This window comes from Argentina anserina, chromosome 1 (genome assembly GCF_933775445.1).
Source record: "Argentina anserina chromosome 1, drPotAnse1.1, whole genome shotgun sequence".
NCBI lineage: Eukaryota > Viridiplantae > Streptophyta > Magnoliopsida > Rosales > Rosaceae > Argentina > Argentina anserina.
In genome coordinates, this window is record NC_065872.1 from 7,473,937 (window position 1) to 7,495,011 (window position 21,075).

Below are 21,075 nucleotides of genomic sequence, written 5' to 3' on the forward strand. Positions count from 1 at the left end.
ATCAAACTTAATTAGTGGTGAACATTTCAGTGGCCGGCTTGGATCGATCGATGAAGCTAGCTAGGGAATTCAGCTCCGTCTCATGTTAGGTGTGTTTAGGCTACTTAGGCCTTGATTTATATTGTGAGGCTGTGAAGCTTTAGTCTTGAACGCCATATGATTTTGAAGGCTTGGATCGATAGGTTAGTCTCTTTGGTGGCTCATAGTACGGTTTCAATTTTGTTAGGTCGCAACATGCTACGGCTCTCTCTGAAAATGTAGGTGTACGTTGATCTTTTATTAGTAGTATGTAACTAATTCTCTTATTAGATGTCATTTTGACTATGTTATCTTGGTACTATCTGCTGAAACATAATATAGTTGATTTATTTCGATAAAAAACAAAAAAAGGTAAATTTACTAGTTACATGAACGCAATGAAGCATAACAGACTGAGGACAAACGTTGATGCACTAAAATGGGAGGCGTAGTATAAATGTATAATAGGAATGAACTATAAGACCAAATGAACAATCAATTAAGGATTGTGGTTAGCAAGAAATCTAACACAACAATGACAGTTAAAAACATCTTATTTTTCCTCACCCTAAGCCTGTTTCACCAATTCCTTTTTTGACAGTCACACCCTCGTAACTGAACCTTAAGAACCACCACGTAAAAAAATCAAATGAAAAAACACAGAAGATTACATCAAAGACTAGACAATTTTCCTCTCAGCGATGGGCCTTGCCACAAAATAATGCATTTTGAGGGATGTCATTCTCAGTGTAGAGGCTTTTCTCGTCGTTCCAAACTCTGATATACAATTGCTGACCCAAGTACCTTCTTGACCAGATTGCAGACCTCATGTTCCACATACCCTTATTGTCCAAAGACACCAACACAGCACTCCAACCAGAAGGATAGACCTGTTGATTTCACCAAGTGATAATTCGATTAGCAGTGGTAATTGGTACAAATATTTATATTTCTGAGCAAAGCTGCATCTGAACATTAATCAATAGAAGTAGCTTTAATCCAGTTACCTGAACTGTGTGTCTTGTTACAGCGTCTGCCAAATTGTAGCGTCTCCTCATATCTGGGGTCCAATTTCCAGAACCATATCTGAAATTTAAAGAGCAACAGCAGTAGCCAGATGATCAGAGTTTATGCCTATAAAGAATATAGTGTTTTGCATACGAAAGTTGCATGCTTACCCAACAACGTAGAAGCTACTTCCATCAAGATGCCAAGATTGAAGTGCGGGTTCGGTGTTCTGGAATACGATTTCGACGAAGTCATGGAGTGCAGTTCCGATGACTGAGGCACCAAAACTTGCAGGGCCTGGAGAAGGTGTGTCCTTGATTGTGTTTAAGTTAAATACTCCAGGGATGTTAAACCAGTCAGCCAGCTTCAAGGGGGTCTCTGGATCAACATAGGAGATCTTGTTTACAGCATATCGAAGCTTGCCACCGATCTTAGCAGCAGAATTGGCCAAAATAAGTGTCCGCATTACTTTAATTGTACCATAATGGAACGATCCCTGAGGGTTAGGCCTGGCTGCATTTGCTGTCAAATTCAATCTTCACACACAAAAATGAGATGGTAAATTAGATGGCTGTCAAATTGACAACTCTGATGTAATATATCAACAGAGATATATCCTAAGAATGCGCTTGCTACCTGATTGTTCTCGCTTGCTTCATAGACCAGTGAATGTGATAGGTTGGACCGATAGGCAATGGCCCTGCAGCCTTGATGCTGGAACCAGCATATCGAAGAATTGCAGTGGTTGTAAAAATGGGTTTTGTAAATCGGGTTGAGGCCACTATGAAATAGTCTTTGACGGAACCGTGTAAGTTAACTAAAACCGCTATGGATTGGCCTGGATGAACGTCAAGTGATTCAAACACCTCTTGCAAGGTATGAGCTCCTTCAACTTCAACAAGTGTCATTGTATGACCCTGAATCCTAAAGTTGATTGAAGTTGCTATTCCCACATTTGATATCCTGAGTTTGTAGGTCTTTCCTGAAAGAATGCAACAAAAGAACGAGTAAAAAATTTTCAGAAACCGATTGGTGATTATGGTATTCAAACAAATTATGGAGGGGGTTATGCGTAATGTTACCCTTTTGACCAGTGAAGGTTGCAGATCCATGAAGCCCATTTATAAGAAGAGCATCAGGAAGAGGAAGAGGAATGCCAGAGTCTAACTTTTTCTGCAATACCTGTAAGCATAAGAACACATATTAGAACTTTTTTTTTTTATATATGGTATTAAGGTTAGTCTGCAACTCTACATACATAGAACTAGCTAGATGTAGTGTTCCACTGTCAGAGTAAGCACATTACTATATACTGTGAATCTCGACCACTTTTTAAAACCTATCAGTACATAATATAGATTGATTGATAATGTTGGCAGACTAAACTTGATGAGAGAACATCACTCTAGCATCCGTGCCTAAGAGATTAAACTCTAGCAGTTGCGAATATACATTAATACATACCTTGTGGCTAGTCTTGTACCAATCACCAACAAGAACGGTAAACTCTTCAGCGGGTATAGGATATGGGACTGGTATCACAGACCTGTGTGCAACATTGAAACCTCCAAATCCACCAGCAGCTCTATGAAGTTTCGTTGAAGGGAAGTAACTGAAGGTTCCAATCTGATCCTTTGTCTGAAACTTATATCTCCAGCTGGTGTTCGGAGGGATTGGGCAATTGGTTCCTAGAACTCCATCTTGCCATACGGACTTCCTCTGCTTAATACCATTCCTGATTTCTCGGAAAGTAAAGCATATTAGTAGCGAAAACAAAGTTCCCAATGTTTCCAACCATCAAAAACTTCCAACTAAAGTACTGACCATGTAATGAGGAAAGGTTCATCCAACTTATTAATGACATCAACAACTATGTTATCATTAGTCACAGCCTCAATTGTTGGCCCAGGAAATTGACCGTTAATAAGTATACCCTGTAAAATTGATTAATACACAGTTGTACATCAACTTCAAGTATTAACTACCTTACAAGTTCAAAAGCTGCATGCAGAACTCGATGACAAAGACAGTGTTAGATCAAAAGACAAATGACCTGTTGAGGAAATTTAGCACCCAATGGAGAAATAGTTCCGTATGTAACTGTCCATGTAAAATATCTATAAGGGTCTTCGGCATTGATGATGCAGAAGGCACTCAATCCAACCAATGCTCCAAGAAAAAAACGCATGAAAGAGGTTGGCCTCATTGTGTAAGCTCCTATATGTTCCCCCAAGCTTCAAATTTCTGCGAGAAAGAACAAACACGTCGACACATAAACTAAGTTAGCATGAAACCAACCGGAGTTTTATGTTCGCCGAATTGCTCAAAGAGAAAGAGCAAGATAGATTACTTATGAAACGGCCAAGGTCCCCGAAGAGACGAGGAAAATTGAGAAGTGGGGTAATGTGGTTGAGTGTGGCAAATGATCCAACACCCAGTGGGCTTATATAAATGTCCACGGGTGCGAGGACCGAGGAAGAATCGGAGCTCATTTGCGGCGCACTTCATGGTTTCAGTAGAGCAGTCAGCTACCTGCATATGAGCTCTACTAAACTTTACTCGAAATGGTGACATGGGACGTCGGTGGGCGCGGTGGCGGGAAAGAATGAGATTGAAGCAAGCGGGAGCTGCGCAGCCGAGAACGGATCGTTGTTAAGACTAGTTTAAGGTGGGAATTAATAGAGGGGTGTGGGAATTAAATGAGGGTTCTTGGATCGGAGATAAGGCAGAGAGCGAAGACAGTGGAGGGGCAGTGTGGTAATTTCGAGTCCTTGCGTTTCTTTTTCCTTCTTCTTTCCCGCCATGTTGGCCGTGAGCCCGTGACAGTGTTATTTGCTTTTTGGAAGAGTGCAAGTTGGGCCTTTTGGGTCTCGGACAATTTTAATGTAAAAAATTGAAGAAGACTGTTCACGAGCCGACCACCACTTTTGTTTTTGTTTTTGTTTTGTTTGAGTGAGAGTTTCTAAGTTCAAATTTCAGTATTTTCATGAAGATGTATTGTAGTGGTTTGTGTAAAGAGAAAAGAATGATAGAATTGTTATTAATGATGAATCTAACGGCTCGTTAGTATCATGGAACTCAACTAGCTATAAGATTTGTAAGAAAAAAGTTATATATTCTTTATTTTCGGCAATTAGAAAAAATACAAAAATAACAGCTACAAATAAAAGTGTCTCGACACACTCATTCTCAGTTTATTCAAGTAAAATACTATAAATCTATAATGTGCCTGTAAAATGCGAACCGGACCTGCTTTGTATACCAAAGTATCTAGAATTGTATTTAAAGAAGGTATATATGGTGTGTGGTTTATGTATAGTTGTAGGCAACTACAAGTGCCTAATATGATAACCCGATTTTCGGAACCAATTATTAGATTGTTTTAAAATTTATTAAGTTTGTAAAATTCATTTAAACGTGTTTGTTTTGCTTTACGACGTCGGAAATCGAAAATGGAACCGATATCGGAAATGTGAATTAGAAAAACGTTACGCTTCCGCGACGCGAGAATCGACTTTTACTCCGTCGCTTGGTTGCGAACACTTCCTTCACGAAAGTTGTAGAGCTCGTCGTTACGGGTTTGTGGACACATCACGCGTTCTAATCGGATGTCGTACGTAAAAGTTATTAACGACGGAAGTTAGTTTCCGATTTTGGAAGTGGGTATAAAAGAAAATTTTTAGGAGTATGGTTTCCATTTTCGGAAACCCTTTCTCTCTCCTCACCCCCGCCTCCCTCTTCTCTCTCTCTCCCCGACTCCTCTCTCTCTCTCTCAGAAATTTCGCCGCCGGCGATCTCTTTCCTTGGGCCGCCATGGCTCTCACCGCCGGCCTCTAGAGCATCGCACGGCCCACCGCTACAAACCCCGAGGTCGACACGTCTTCCCTCGCCGCCGTGAGTCCCCGCGCTGCAACCCGAACCTGCAATCTCTCCTCCGCGGTTCGAGCTCGACCTCCGGCTATCATCCAGTGGTTCTTGAGCTCTGTCGAGGCAAGGGTTGTGTGATTGGATGTATTGTGTGTGATTTGGGTGAATTTGGGAGTGAATCGGAGGAGGAGGAGGATGAGGAGTACCGCCGCCTTAGGTGGCGCGTGAGGGGATGTGGGGTGGCAAAGAGACGGCCTGAGGCCGTATGAGGGTAGAGTGGGAAGAAAGGAAGAGTTTTGGGGCGGCGGTGGCGTTCTACGCACCAGTTTTGAAATCGGCACGTGGGCCCCACGCGCTGCCACAATGAATGGCGCGTGAGCGCCACGCGCGGTTGCAGAGGTGGCGCGTGCACCCCACGTGCCGCCACATGCGGCGGCGTGTGAATAGTGATTTTGAAACAGTAATTTTTGTAAAAATTATTTTTACGTACGGTGAGTGTAAAAAGTAATTCACATACAGTAAATGTGAATTTGTTTTACGCACTGTAAATGCAAATGTAAATTACGTACAGTAATTGTAAAAATCTGAAAGGTAAATCGGTAATTATTATTTACAGAGACAGTATTTACTATTGAATAGTACATGGATGTACAGAAAATACGTAAATAATATGGATACGTATAGAAATATATAAATAGTATTACACGTACATAAATACATATTAAATATGCATTTGTACAGTAAATACGTGAAATAGTAACTATGTGAACAGTAATATCGTATAACTAGAAATTGCTGAACAGTAAAATATTATTATTGTTTCGGCATTTAAGGTTTTACGTAACGATTTTAAATCCACTTCTTATCTATTCTAGGTGATCGATACGTCATGTAAACGATTCACCTTCGGAATCGTGGAAATTACGCTCAGGATTTAAGGTGAGTAAAATCTCACAGTAATGAATCTACCCTTGCGGAGATTCAGGAATATGCTAAATTTTAAAAAATGAAATATGATATGTATATGATATAGTGGATTGTGTATGTGTATAAATGGTAAACTAGGTACATATATATGGTTTGCTATATTATATACTGTCGTAATTTCCGTTGCCAATAAGTTCATTTTAGTGTTGAGATATATTTAATGAGCATGTTGATTTGATTCGTACAATATCATGTGATGATTGTTGGTACGTGGTTTTAACATTGATTTTGTTAAAACGTTTTATGTCTTCGGACGTGTGTTATGTCTTCGGACGTGTTGGCATGTCGGAACCTAGCATTGGCCGGGCGAAAGTTATGATACAGTTAGAGCTCTAGTCTGTCTGCCGGGGTACTGCATAAGAGGTAACAGATGAGTTATCGGCTTATGAGTACCCATATTTTGGATATTGGGTAGCAGATGGTTGCCCAATGTCTATGGCGTACTATCATGAGGGGTAACAGAGGTGTACTAGCGCTCATAAGTGTCTGTATTATAAATGCATTTGGGTAAAAAGAGGGGTTGCCCAATTTCTCATGAGCACATATATTTTCCTATTATTAGACAACCAGATGGGCCGTCTAATGACTCATGAGTGCATTTATGATTGAAGTTTTGGTGGATTTTCGTATATATATTTTTATGCGAGTTATATTGTTGTTTTACTCATACGAGCTGCAAAGCTTACCGGGTTTGTGTTTACAATCCCGGTGCACCTATTCGATGGTGTATGGGATAATTCCGCAGGTGTGGATTAGCGGAATCGACGGATAACTCCGAAGACTTTGAAGTTGTTTTCATTTATCTTGTGGTGAGGATTTGTGAGGATTTTACATTTTCATTTGATATAATGTTGAATTATAAATTTGGTTTCTAATAATCGATTTGACTGAGTTGTATTTTGAACTCAATAATGATCCGCTGTGACATTAAAATGATTTCGATTTTATTGAGATTGTTTTAGAGTTTTTCATGACTTCGAAATTTGAGTTTCATACTCGAAATTTTGGGGTCGTGACACCTGATGTAGGATACTCTCACTGAAAAATTTAACATATTACATATGTAAGTTGCTCCCACTTTAAAATATACTATAGCTCTGCATATGCGTATTATAGCCTAATCACTAGAGTCGCATCAGTGGCGGATCCAGGATAAAAATGTTACCTGGGCTAATTTTAGGGACATACTTAGAATTTTATGGGGCGGACTACAGCTTTGGCCGAATGTCAAATTTTTTTTTTCAGGTTTACAATATACAGTGTATAAAGTTCATATAATTAAAAGTAAATTAAACCTAAAGATTCCTACCATTCCCTATAATCTTAAGTTCTTAACTAATCCACATAGACAAATACTCAATCTCTCATTCGACCATTCTCTAACACACCACCAAATTTCCAATCATTTCAAATCGATGGCACTAATTCCTTACAATCTTACCAAACTCAAATAGGCAAATAAAATACTCAATCTCTGATTATAATCTATTCAGCTATTCAGTAAGACAGTAGCAAGACTAACACATTAACACCCAATTTCATATAATCATATTCCAAATTTCCAATAAGATCTGTTTAACCAACAAAGTGAACAAATCCATATACCCAAATTTCAGAATCTAATAATTCCATAATTAGTATCTAATTATTCAAATCAGTATCTGATTTAATTTTAAAAGAACTTAGAAGAGAACTGGAGAATAGCTAAATTTGTGGGTTATACAGTAGAACGGTAGAAGTATAGATGAGAGCAGAGAGACCCCGTACAATCGATTGGTTTAATTTTTTTTTAATAAAGAGTTTTTTTTTTCTGGACAGAAATCTCACCTGGGTCCTGGGCTGGATCCGCCCCTGGTCTGGATCCGCCCCTGGTCGGCATATACAAATTATCTCTAAGATCGTCAAGTATGAACACCCTCCTAGCTAGTAATAGTGTCATTAATTAGTGTGGTCAATGTAGCTTTAGTGAAGGGCAAGTCAATTATTAGAGTAAGCAATGGCAATGGATGATGATGGATCCAAGGACGGATCTGATATGGGCATTTGAGGAACTCAAGATCATAGATCCTCAGAGTTGAATAGTTTATCTGGGCAAGTCACCAGGAGTATATTATACACACATGGCACGTGGAGTTCAATTCCAAAAGATGTGTTAATAAATTTTGATCATGTGGTTATCAATGCTATTATGATTTGGATCGATAAGATTCTTTATGGTTCTTCAACATTCCTACCACGTAGTTTAGCCCCCAGGAAATCCAAAACTGTCTTTTATGTCTCTTATTCTTCATAGATTGGTACTTAAGAGTGCCAAGAGCTTGCTGTTTTAGGTCCACTGATTCTCAAGGTTATTGGTTCCACTTTCTTCTCGATCTTTTCGAAATAGTTGTTTTTAGAGCTTTGAGCAATGGCATTAGAGTGATTCTACCATTTCCCTCTCTTTCCTTTATTGAATTCAGCTAATTAAATTGGGGACTGTTCAGGTCTAGGCTTCAGTGCTTCATTTGGAGTCTGTTTGGCTACAACTTAAAGTTACATCTTCTAGGATTGTTCTTCGTTGGAGTTGGTGCAATTCGAGTTGCTTGAAGGTTTAATCAAGTGATAATGAAGTGTGTTGTTTTCAGAATATGAGGTTTCTGTTAATTGAGCTTTTCAGTTGCTAACTCAGCTCAGTTAAGCCTCTTTTGGAGTTTAGATTTTGGATTTTGGCGCTAGGTCTTTTGATCGATCTGTATTGATCGTCTGTAACATTTCAAAAGTTTCCATAATTAAACTCTGGATGATTGCTGGTGTAGCAGGCTTCACGAGAAGTCTGTTTAATTAAACTCTGGCAAACACTGCTCTTGGCCATATGTGAATTTTTTTTAGAAGAAAATGTTTCATGCATTTTGACTTGGAAATGCTAAATTATATGGGATGGTTCAACTTCGTAATTTGACTTAGAGATGCTATTTTATGTGGGATGGTTCAACTTCAGTGCATGGTCTCATCAGTCAAACATGCTCACTCATTTAAACATCTGAAGTTCTGAACTTTGTCACTGACCTTGTGCTGAAAACATTTTTCAAGGAACAGAAACCAGTTTCGAACTCATGAAAATTTAGCAATCTGTTGCTCAATCATTTTAATTATTAGAATTAGCATCAAACCACAATTTTATCCATTAATGGTATGTAGCATTTTGACTCTTAACACTACTGTTGATGCATCATGAAAAGGAAAGAAAAAAAAAGGCAAAATTCAGAATTCTGCTTTCTACAGAATTATTATGTAACTAGCCCATACAATCATATTTGGTAGATCAGAAGAAAATTTAAGCTCATCTAAATTCAGATACAACTAAGGAAATAAACGCTAAATGTAATCTTCTTTTTAAATTTCTTTTGTTTGTCCTCAAGTCAGCCAAACCATCAGCAATCCTAACTCCTAAGGGTGTCGTCCAACAGCTTTTCCACACATAAGGGCGTTTGAAGGAACGTCGTATTCATTAGCCAGGTGTTGGGTTGGATTCCAAACCCTGAGATAGAGTTGTTGCCCAAGATACTGCCTCTCCCATATAGCTGACCTCAAGTTCCACATTCCTTGGTTGTCTAGGGACACCAATATGGCACTCCAACCGTTTGGAAAAACCTTCAAGAACATAGTACGCATTTTCTTATTTCACCGAAAAGCAGAGCAATCTAAAGTGTCCAAGTAAAAGAGAAACCAAAGCCAAATACCTGAACAGTATGTCTAGTTAGAGCATCAACTAGATTGTAAGTTCTTCTCTTGGCTGGCTGCCACTGTCCAGAACCATAGCTGTTATTGTTTAAACATTAAAGAAGGTCAGTCTATAAATTCGGTTTTCTACACAAAGACACATCTGAAAAAGTATGCGGATGCACATTTTACATACCCAACAGGCCAGAAATCATAACCATCTAGATGCACCGACTGCATAGTCTTTTCATTGTTTTGGAAAACAATTTCAAGGAAGTCATGGTGTGAGGCTGGCAACACAGGTGTAGCTAAGACTGAGGGGCCGCCGGAGGGAACGGATTGAATGGCATCAAAGCTGAAAACTCCAGGGATGTTAAAGTAATCAGCAAGCTTTAATGGGGTGTCAGGGTTAACGTAGGAGACTCTATTAAATGCGTAGCGCAGAGTTCCATTTATTATAGGTGCTGAACTGGCCAATATAATTGTCTTTGTTGGTACTATCTGTCCGTAATGGTATGAGCCCTGAGGGTTAGGCCTGGCTGCATTTGCTGTCAAATTCCACCTGCAACAGAAACCAAATTAAAAATCATTAAACAAGACCATCATAATATAAATTTCAACAATTGTGAGGATCATTATGTTTGAATCTATTCTTATATATACCTGAAAGTTCTAGCTTGCTGCATAGACCAGTGAAATTGGTAACTCGGACCAGCAGGTGCAGGTCCAGAAACTGAAGTGTGAGAGTTCGAGTAGTGTAGTACTGCAGTTGCTGTAAGAACACGTCTAGTGAATCGGGTGGATGCTACAATGTAGTAATCCTTTGGAGTCTGAACTAAGGTCACTAGGACGGAAAATGATTGGCCAACATGCACGTCAAGGGAATCATAAATGTTCTGTTGTGTGTGAGATCCTTCGCATTCAACTAGCTTCATTTTATGACCCTGAATTCTGAAGTTTAATGAGGTTGACAATCCTACATTTGAGACCCTAAACATGTATGTTTTGCCTGAGGTCATAACAAAGAAAATACATATAAACATTCTCATTTAGAAAGAAGATTAATCAACTAAATTTGATTTAGTTGCAGTGTTCAAAGGCTACCTTGATCACCACTGAAGGTAGTACTAGCCTGGCCGTTTATAAGAAGACCATCAGGGTATGGAAGAGACTTTCCTGAGTCCAATGATTTCTGCAATTCCTGCAAATACCAAAAACAATATGATGACTGAATGAAACATGAAGAACTTCTATTAAACACGTACAGTACGTGCAACACTTATAGAATGGCATTTATCAAATATATGTTTCTTACCTGATGGCTGGTCTTGTACCAATCACCAACAAGTAAAGTGAAATCACTCTCAGGGATTGGATATGGGATAGGAATTCGTGGTCTCGAATAGACATTGATCCCTCCAAACCCTCCAGCAGCTCTGTGCAATTTAGTTGATGGAAAATATGTGAAGGTACCTATCTGATCCTTGGGCTGAAATTTGTAGGTATAGTTTGAGTTTGGAGGGATGGGGCAGTTGGTTCCCAATACCCCATCTTGCCATGAGTTTTTCCTCTGCTTGATCCCGTTCCTGATTGTAGCCAAGCAAATTTCTTAGTATGCTGATTGTACAATAAAATAGATAAACAATGGATGCAAGAAAGAAGAGACTTGAAATATATTCCATTTCGATGTAATTCTAAAGGAAAAAGTTATCTAGTTACCTACATTACTGAAGGAAGCCTTATGCAGTTATCTGGGTACATTTCATATCCTACTGTCCTAAAATTTTAGTCTTAACAAATATTAAAGCAAAAATATGCCTTTAATACCACCAGTAATATTTATCTCAACATTGAATCAACAATATTAATTATATCATGATATTTCTCACTAAAGTAATGTACAGAATCCCCAATTGTTCAAAGCTTCATGCTTTAAAAGAAATTGCTTCAAGGAGATCAAATGAAAGAATATGAAAATCATTAACACTACAATTTAAGGCATTTGGGCAAAAGTAAGAGTGGATTTGGAGAATTAACAGACCATGTGAGCAGAAAAGGTTGGTCCAGCTTGTTAATGAGGTTAAGGATGATGTTGTCATTGGTCACTACATCAAGTCTAGGCCCAGGAAATTGACCATTGATAAGAATCACCTTCAAACATCACAAAGATCCAATCTTTAGAATCCCCAAAAAAATCCAAAAACCAAACCTGACAGAACTAAAAACTGGGCAACTGAGATTTGAAATCAAACCTGTTGGGGAACACCAAGAGGAGAAAGAGTCCCATAAGTCACAGTCCAAGTGTAGAACTTATAAGGGTCCTCTGCATTCACCACAAAAGCGCTTAACACAACAGCTAAAACCCCAAACAGCAATTGGAGCAAGACTGCTTTCACCATTGTCCCTGCAAATATGCCTAAACCTCACAAAACCTCAGATTCTAGGTTTCTCTCTTTCGTTGTGTTTTCTATGGGCCACAATAAATGGAGTAACAATGAGTTAGTGAGAGCTTTTATAACAGCTGCGCGGGAAAAAGTGCTTCACCTATAATTACATTAGTGCAGTAGTGATATTTTTATAGAGCAAAAGTGCTTTTGGAGAACTACAGCAATGCTCTTCCTTGTATTGGGGAGGCTATAGGCGTTTTGGAATTATGATAATTTGCTTAGAGTGAAAGCAATTTTTTTTTGGTTTTTGAGAAAAGAGTGAAAGCAAATAATCCATCATTCATGAGTAAAAGTAAATTAGGACTATAACCTCGCGCCTCTAATTGCGCCATTGATGCTGAATATCAGTTACTGTTGCTGCTTCTTTACGTATGCTTTACCTTTTCTTTTTTTGACTGATTCCTCTTTTCATCTGTGCTAAGATTTAGGGTTTTCACATTATATGGAGCAGTTATAGGTTTATGAGTATAGTTAATATTGAAAAGCAAATGGTTGTTCTCAGAAGTAATTGTAACCCAGGTTTTTGGTTGCTGTGTTTTTATGATTTTGTTGAGGAAATGACACAAGTAATTGGTGTCACATGCCTCTAGCAATCTACAGATATATAGAAATGTCTGGTTTCATTTGGTTTCTGGCATTATCTTTCATAAGGTTCTGTGACCTTGGATATAGCTAGCTGCAAGGCTGTAACGCAGAAAGATGCATACAATTTGAAGAACAAAAAAAGCCCTTTGATGCTATCCACGAGCCCAACCACAACTACTTGACCTCTTCTGCACATCAATCATCAATATTCGGGCAGGTGGTCGATAATGTGGATGTCCAAATTACCGAATTTGTATATCAATTGTCATAAAATAACTAGTACACATCATAATTGAGAGTTTTACACTACGGTCTAAATTGCGAGAAAGTGGTTTAATGGTATCGTTTGACATTTATATGGCTAACCGATCGTCTAATATGCTAATTAACTATATTGCAAGTATGAAGTATTCAAAATAAATGAGATACATAGTTATATATTTTGCAAATTTTACTTTCTAAACTAAATGAGACGAAGAAACTCCCATGTCGATCAACTTGTTTTCTTACCCAGTAATTAGCTGTTTGAGGTGATTTAATTGGCTATATCAAGACATCAGATAGAAGTAGTCCCGATAGCAAAGTTGAGGCGTACGTCGATCTAGAATCTAAGATCCTACCTTGCATGCATCCCAATGCCATTTATAGCTTTTATGGGATCTAACTCTGTCTTGCCTTGCTTTGCACTCAGGTATTGCCTTTATCAATATATAAGGCAGGCACTATGGGGAAAGCATGTGTATGACATAGTTGAATGCCGTATATTGCTTAGGTGTAACCAAATCCAGCTCATGTTTTCGTATAGGTGCAAACCCAACAGGGCTTCGATTTTACCCGAAGCTTCGTATATGAAACTCGACCTGACCTCCCCAGGTTCAAGCCTAACGATAATGCAGGGTTTAACACAAGCTTCATTATCATATTCCGCACATTAATTCAAATCCCACTTGCTTCATCTATTGTAGCCTCTCAAAAGCTCACAGACTAAATTCCTGCTCCTTGTAAAGGCCTGGATCATATAGTTTTGGAGGGAAGGACTGTTTACTATCCAGTGATGCTTCTCTTTGGGATCCCGACTGTTAACAATCCTCTCATTATTTAAGTTCATCAGATAACACCTCGTAATGTTGACTTATTTGTTATCCAGTGAAATCAATTATTATAATTAATAGAAAATTTGAAAAAGAGAGTTGAAAATAGGCAGGGCCCATTAATAATGCTAACCATGTGATGTCCAGTAAATAAGGTACCGAAGAGGAGGAAGTGAACATTAGGGGTTGTTCCTCAAATTTCCGTCATGTACGTGTATAAAAATTATGTACGTGTATAACTATGAACATGCCAATCATGAAAGAATTTGGGCCAAAGAGAGAAAATCATGAGAGAAATTGGTTGAAGTAATGAGTGTGATTCCTATTATGATGCTTCTCGGTGATGGAAAGGGAAGTGCTCTAACTAAGAGTCATCATTTGGCCCGTTGGCCTAAAGTCTGTGGGCGGCCCGTGGGTAGTCCGGTCCAAGGCCCGGCCCTATGGGTATAAGGCCGAATGTTTAAAACCTTGGTCTGGCCCATTGGAGCCCATAAGGCCAAAGCTTGGCCCGGTCCTAAAAAGTCCAATAAAAAACTCTCATAAAATTCATTCATTTTTAAAATTAATAATTTTATATGTATTTATTTGTTGTATATGTTAATTAGTTAAATTATTTTATTATATTTCTTATCTTTTTGTAATATATTTAGTTAAATAATTACCATATTCTATTTTGTCTTTATTGTTTTATAAAAAAATATACATTACACATAAAAATAATAGACATGGCCCGGCCCGAAAAAGCCCGTAAGATCTGAACCCATGAGTAGTCAGTAGGCCTCGATTTTATTAGTAAGCCCGACCCGAAAAATTAAAAAAATCGTCAAAGCCCGGTCCATTGCCAACCCTTAGCTCCTATTGGGAGCAGCATGAATGAACAATGATGGAATCTCAATAGACTCTTATCATATGTGCAAACAGTTTGAGGCTCTACCCCTAAGCAGTAACCACTAACCACACCATCAACTCTAAATAGTGATTAATTTTTTCCCTTTTGCACTAATTTGGTTTGTTGGGTCATAACTTGCTATTGGGCCTCAAGAGAGAATGCTTATCTTCTTGAATGGTTTCTGTTCCTAAACCCATGCACAAGCTACACGTACTAAGTGACATGAAGGCTTGCATGGTATCCACGTTTCTACGCACCGGTATCTACGTGTAAGCACAGTCCCGATCAAGAAACCTCTTCAAAAATGGTCTATAATTCTTCATTTTCAGCTCAATCTGTTCGATATAGTTGTCAACAATATGTCTGAAACCGATCAAAGCTATCAGTCGGCCCTGCCCGGTTCAGGTAATTAATTAATCAATTTTTTAGCTCCACAAACTAGCTAGAACCTACTTGAATTAGTTTAATGAATAATTAGATTTAGTTGACTCAGATCTGATTTGGAATTTGGTGCAGATACTTTACGAGATATATTTCTATGGAAGAAGAAGATACAGAGTTTGCTTGTTCTTTTGATAGCAACAGCAACATGGGTGTTGCTCAAAGTCTATCGTTTTAACTTCCTTACTGTAACTTCATGGGCGGTCATGTTTGTTGTCACTTCTCTGTTCCTTTGGGGCAATATGCTTAAGTTCTTCAACAAGTACGAACTAAGCTCCCTGGCTTCTCTTTGTTTGATTATCATGTTGTCTTTACTTGGGGTCATGGATGATGGCATGGATCATTGTTCTAGGCTTCAAGCTTTGTACGTGTTTTTTTAATTTATTAATTGCTTGTTTGCACTTCGCAGAGAACCTCCAAACCTGCATGGAATGTTTGAGGTAACAGAGGAGAGAGCTTTCAAGATTGTGAATACCATTCGAGCATGGATTGAAGAAGGAATTCGATGGATGTTTCGGGTGGCTGCGGAAAGAGAGTGGTTTGTATTTGCTGGGACTGCCTCTGGTTTGTGGTTCCTATCTCGTGTAGGGAGATATTTTGATCTGCTCACCCTTCTTTTTACAGGTAATTATCAAGAGCTGTCCAATTATTAATTAGAGAATAGAGAAAAAGTGGAATATTACCATCTCGTGTACGTACGTTTGCTGTGATATACTAGCTGCTTTAGTTACCATGTTTTTGTCAAAGTTTAATTTGGTCTGGTTAGTAATTGATGAATTTATTTTACTTCCAGTTTTATTAAAAGAGTTTGATCATAGTTAGTTTACTAAAGTTTAATTAGCTAGCATGTGCCGGGCATATATAGATATGTGCAGAGTATCGTGGAACGAGAATAAATTTAATCGTGTTAATCGTTCCAAAACATCACATTTGGGAATGCTCTGGTTGGTTCATTCCTTTTCTAGTCCAGATATGAGTCAAACATTGCATGCACTCCCGTAAACCGTAGACATTCTTTAGTGATTATAGCAGTGTTGAGCATTTGCTACCCTTTTGGCACGGAACACAGTACGTACCTCCTGTTTGGGCTGCATCGCTTTCGTTTCTCTCTTAATCTTTTTGGTGTTAAATCTGATATTTGGTTGTGGTGTTGCAATGCACAGGCGTGCTTATGGCCATGACTATTCCTGTGATATATGCGACGTACAAGGAAAATCTCACGAGGAGTGAGGAGTGGGTGAAGGCGCAGGCACGGAGGTACTATGACATAATGGATGAGAAGGTAGTCAAGAATATAAAGAATAAGGTGACGGTCACCAAAGAGAATTACAAGGAGAAGAAGGTCGAGTAGCTAGCTGTCGTGTCTACGTTTTCTTGGCTGTGGCCTTCCTGATGCATTAGCTAGCTAGTGACCTGCAAGATTGGTCTCCCCTTCACAATTGTCTTTACGTCGGTGTATATACTTGTGTACTTGTACTCGATCGAACCCCTTCAGTGTCCTGTTGTCATTGAGTTTTTGTTGTTTGTAAGAAAATCATGTCAATAATGGATGCAAATGAGTTGCTAAAAGCGGCCGAGAAAGATCTCAATGAACTGATGAAAAACGGCGTGAGGAGACTGAAGAGAACGCACGAGGTTAATTTCGAGAGGCAGCTCAATGGAATTGCTTCGTGTCTCGAACAGTTGCAAGCCGAGGTCACAAAGTTAAAGATGCTGATAAAAGACTTCAAATTTCATCTATCAATCAGTCAGGTAGAAGCTTTTCAACACAAGCTCGTGGGCCTCAAAAAGGAGTGTGAAAATCTTTCCAAACCATCCAGCTCGCTCCAAACCACCTCCCAGCTTTCCAATCGATTTCACACTATGGAGAAAGCTCTCCAGGACCAGCTAGACATACTGCAAGGACGGAAACCCCAACCATCTGAGAGGACTGATATATTGGGACGCCTCACTAAGACGGTGAAAGATTATACCATCCCAGCAGCCCAGGAGACTGGTGCCATGGCAATTTTTAAAAGGTGGGTTTATACCGGGGCGACTGTGATCGAAAATAAGACGAAAACCAACCGGCCTGCAGGTGCCAAGGAACTGTTATATATTAAAGAAATAATTAATACGTAATATGAACGTCTCTTATTCAAATTATTCAAAATATCTTTCTTATTTCTTGAAATAGACATAGAAAAAAAAAAGTATATATATACAGTGATTTTACACAACCCCTTGTATCGAATTAAATGGGATTGTTGATCCTATTTGTCAACAACTACTATTCTTAAGTTCCATTTTTTTATTATAATCTTTTTTCTATTTATAAAGTTTAGGGTTTAGAAATTGAAACAAGAACAGTTCATTTAATATTTAGGAGGTATAGAAGAAAAGACCTGCATTTACATTTCTGCATCAAAGAAGTTGACGATTTGAAGAAGGAACTGTCCGAGGGCCTAAGGATTTGTTCCGTAGACTTCTCCAAATTATTTAACGAGGACAAGTTCATCGAAGATCTCCACGAATTAGATCAGTCTCTCCAGAACCAGGTTGAGGTACTGACGAACAGGATCATCAAGGACGAGAACGGATTTAAAAGTTGCTTCCTGGTCATCACAAGTTCACAACCATTGACCACTCTAATTAATTACCTTGTTTGGGGAGGTTTCCTAAACTTCACCGTACGTGGGCCACGTCGTCGTGTTTCTTATTCTCTTATGTAATCGTTTTGTCTCTCGGATTCAGCTGTTCTGCAGTACATACATAATTGAATGGTTGATAGAGGGTTTTCATAAAATACACGTGCTGTGTGTAGAAGTGTGTACGATAGATTAGTCAGCTGCATCATATGCAGCTGCGTACAACAGAATTTCCCTTGTTTCTCGAGTGTTTGTTTGACTAAAGAGATGTCTTCTAGATCAGGTCGCGTTAATTAGTACTTGGTTTGACCGAACTTCTGTGGTCTTAATTTCCTGGTATTATGTTTGTCATTTTCTGGCTTTTGCTTTACAATAAACATGATACATTTCTTAGAATCCAGTACAGGGGTTAATAATGAATGCTTCTTTCGGGAAGTTAATCCACAGGGTTCTCTTTTCTTCGTCACTAATCAATACTACAAATAGGGATATCGGAGAATTATTAGGGGTGCAAAGTTTTTTTTTGGAAATGTAGGGGTGCAAAGTTTGCTACATAGTTTCATACACAAAATTTTGGTAGCTGAAAAAATATAAACGCCATGCCAATGTCAAGGACTGAAGGCGGTTCGCTCTCGCGATCGATTCGTTCCACAAGGATAAATTTGGACGAATGAGTGGAGTCCAAACTACAATGAGCGTGAAGCTTGTCCCTCAATACGTACACATAGAGGGTACGTTTGTTTCATCGTACCTTCGTACTGTGGTAGCTAGGCTTAATTATAGTCTTGGACAGTTGGACTCCTTTAACTCGGTTTATATATTCTACAGAAAGCCAAACTCATATTTGTTGCATGGCAGTAAGCAAAGCCGAGACCATCAACACCAAAGACATTTTACCTGGAAAAAACTTAACTGCAGATCAAGATACAAACCAGATAATAGACTCTCCAAGTCATACACCAAATAAAATGAACAGAGACTGAACATCAAGTTATCAAATATGTTCAATTAGAATATGATAAATTGATATGAGGTTCACATCCAAAATCAATTGGTAATGAATTAAGTGATTCAAACCCTTATTAATCAACAAACTATGTCTCATTTTCCAATGTGGGATATATACTCTTAATACGCCCCCGCACGTGTGGCGAATTTTCAAGCCATACACGTAGACAATATTTTGAATGACGTAGAGTCTGTGTGGTCATTTGAACTTCATATATGAATGTGGATAACATGTCTGATACCATAAAATAAATGAATAGTACTATAAATATGAACATGAAAAATATGGTAGTCATTTGAACTTCACATATGAATGTGAATAACATGTCTGATACCATAAAATAAATGAATAGTACTATAAATATGAACATGAAAAATATGGAAAATGCATAGCTTCTTTGGTTATAGAATTGTCTTAGTTACAAAAAAAGAGAGCGTAACTCCACATATATAGTACGAGAGGACCACAAGGCTGAAAAGCTACGTGACAAACAGTTGTAGGGTCTTTCAGTAGAGACATGCATGATTAAGGCAAGGTTAATTAGACATGTCCTAAACATAATTAGGCAGAAAACGTTAGAAAAATGAAGCAATTCTCCAACATAATAGTGCTACTGAACAACACTATCTTGAACCTAAACTATACGGTACCAACAACATATTTTTCGAAGTACAAACTAAATTGGACAACAATATATGTGAACAATATATATTTTCTTTTTCTGAACTTGCGCCTTGTATGTTGTGTACGTAGGTACATAGATGTCAGAAGTTCTCTCAATTGGAGCTGTTCTTGTGAATCGGTACAAAAATTATATCAGGGAGGTGTTGGGAATGCGGAAGAATATGCTGTAAAATGAAAATAGAAGCTAACTCACAATTATAAGCGGAAATTAAAAATGAAAAAAAAAACACCATAAATTAACGTGGTTCGTCAAAGTACTTACGTTCACGGGCAGCAACAATAAAGAACTTCCGTTATATAAATAAAAGTTACACCGAGAAAAACAATATTATTTCAAGACTCACACTTGAAGGAATACACTCTCATACTCACTTTATTTTGCTACACACAAAACTCTTTATTTTGAGTTTTTATCTCTATTCTCTTGTAACACACAAAATGATCTCTCTATTCTCTAGTTTCCGGCTTGGTGGCTTATGGTGGTTTACTTATCTGGGGAAAGTACCAGACCAGAAGATCGATCCCCTGATCAGGATTGACGTCTCTTGTGGCAATGCTTGACACGAGCTCATCATGCCTGCCGGCCTTCTCCACCTTCAGTTATGTGAAGAAACGTTCTGCGGAAAGGGACCGGTACGGAAGTAGGTAGGGGGAGACTCCTATATATAGATTCAGGGGGGATTTTAAAGAGAAAAAGGATGAGGAGCATTTGCATATAGCTAGCTAGAGTACGCTGTGGATGAGTCCGACATTTTGATTATGTACGAAGGTCTAAAAACCAAAGTTCGGAGTGGATATTTGGGGTGCATGCCGGTGATCGATATGATTTCTAATTCGAATAATATTAGCAATAAAGCAGAAGGGAAGCCGAGATCCGACGTGCATGGAAACTTTCTAGTACGTGTGCATTTCTTAGACGGATGCAAATTTGCTCCTCACTCATACTTTCCTATTTTCATCACCAACTACCTAGTTAGTTAACACATGTTTTCTAACTTTAACCACTGTAACTATAGTTATTCTACATATTTTATATTTTTTTTTCTTTCTCTTTTTGTTTTTTATTTTAAAACCAAATTGTCAAATCCTAATAACAAAATATGAAATCTTAATATCATTGAAGTTATTTGACTTATTTCTCCAACGTTCGATGCTACTCAATCATGCATACAAAATCTTTCTAATCCTAGTTTATATTATACTAATCTTTTCTCATTTCATAATAAGTACTAATCATAATCTCATGCATATATTTGATCATTTTAATTTTTAGCGTTCATTTTTGGATATATATATATATATATATATATATTAAGCTTTTATTTTTTTAACTTCAACAATATATAATAAATTTTATTAATAATATAGTATTAGGATTTGATACTTTGTTGAAAGAAAAAAATTAGATAAAATAAAAAAGAAATAAAATAAATGTGTGGAGTAACCATAATTAGAGTGGTTAAGGTTAGAAGACATGTGTCAATTAACTAGGTGAGTGGTGATTAAAGTGGGAAAGTATGAGTGGGAGCAAATTTACATACTAGCTCTCCCATATATGCTGCTGGTGATGTACAACTGATCAGTAGCAAACACAGCTGAATGAGCTGATCATTTGAAAGCAAAATCTAGCTAATTACAATTTTGGATCAAGATGAGTGAAACCCCAATGACATATAAAACGTATTTTTTTTAAATCATTATTTTACTAGATGGAACGTGACTG

General features: G+C 38.0%; 3 protein-coding genes across 4 annotated transcripts; 1 reads left to right on the top strand and 2 right to left on the bottom strand.

The window, feature by feature from the left end:
• Positions 1–586: 586 nt before the first annotated feature.
• On the bottom strand, positions 587–3,505 carry LOC126785296 (L-ascorbate oxidase homolog). 2 transcript variants are annotated; one of them, XM_050510939.1, is made up of 9 exons: positions 3,377–3,505; positions 3,080–3,270; positions 2,851–2,960; positions 2,491–2,761; positions 2,109–2,208; positions 1,663–2,008; positions 1,197–1,562; positions 1,026–1,104; positions 587–908 (listed from the first exon to the last, which is right to left on the bottom strand). In XM_050510939.1, exons 2-9 carry the CDS (start codon positions 3,230–3,232, stop codon positions 714–716), a joined length of 1,620 nt encoding a protein of 539 aa, XP_050366896.1. In that variant the 5' UTR covers positions 3,233–3,270; positions 3,377–3,505; the 3' UTR covers positions 587–713. The 2 variants fall into 2 exon arrangements, with proteins under 2 accessions (XP_050366896.1, XP_050366902.1); XM_050510945.1 differs by lacking the exon at positions 3,377–3,505 and having other exon boundaries at positions 3,080–3,284.
• Positions 3,506–9,119: 5,614 nt separating this feature from the next.
• LOC126804978 (L-ascorbate oxidase homolog) lies at positions 9,120–12,040 on the bottom strand. The gene is made up of 8 exons (XM_050532059.1): positions 11,832–12,040; positions 11,621–11,730; positions 10,895–11,165; positions 10,684–10,780; positions 10,243–10,588; positions 9,776–10,141; positions 9,600–9,678; positions 9,120–9,510 (listed from the first exon to the last, which is right to left on the bottom strand). The coding sequence occupies exons 1-8, from the start codon at positions 11,976–11,978 to the stop codon at positions 9,307–9,309; spliced, it is 1,620 nt and encodes a 539-aa protein (XP_050388016.1). The 5' UTR covers positions 11,979–12,040; the 3' UTR covers positions 9,120–9,306.
• A 2,773-nt stretch (positions 12,041–14,813) lies between these two features.
• LOC126800915 (reticulon-like protein B13) lies at positions 14,814–16,383 on the top strand. Its single transcript, XM_050528345.1, has 5 exons — positions 14,814–14,828; positions 14,921–14,996; positions 15,108–15,294; positions 15,442–15,656; positions 16,196–16,383. Exons 1-5 carry the CDS (start codon positions 14,814–14,816, stop codon positions 16,381–16,383), a joined length of 681 nt encoding a protein of 226 aa, XP_050384302.1.
• The last annotated feature ends 4,692 nt before the right edge of the window (positions 16,384–21,075 follow it).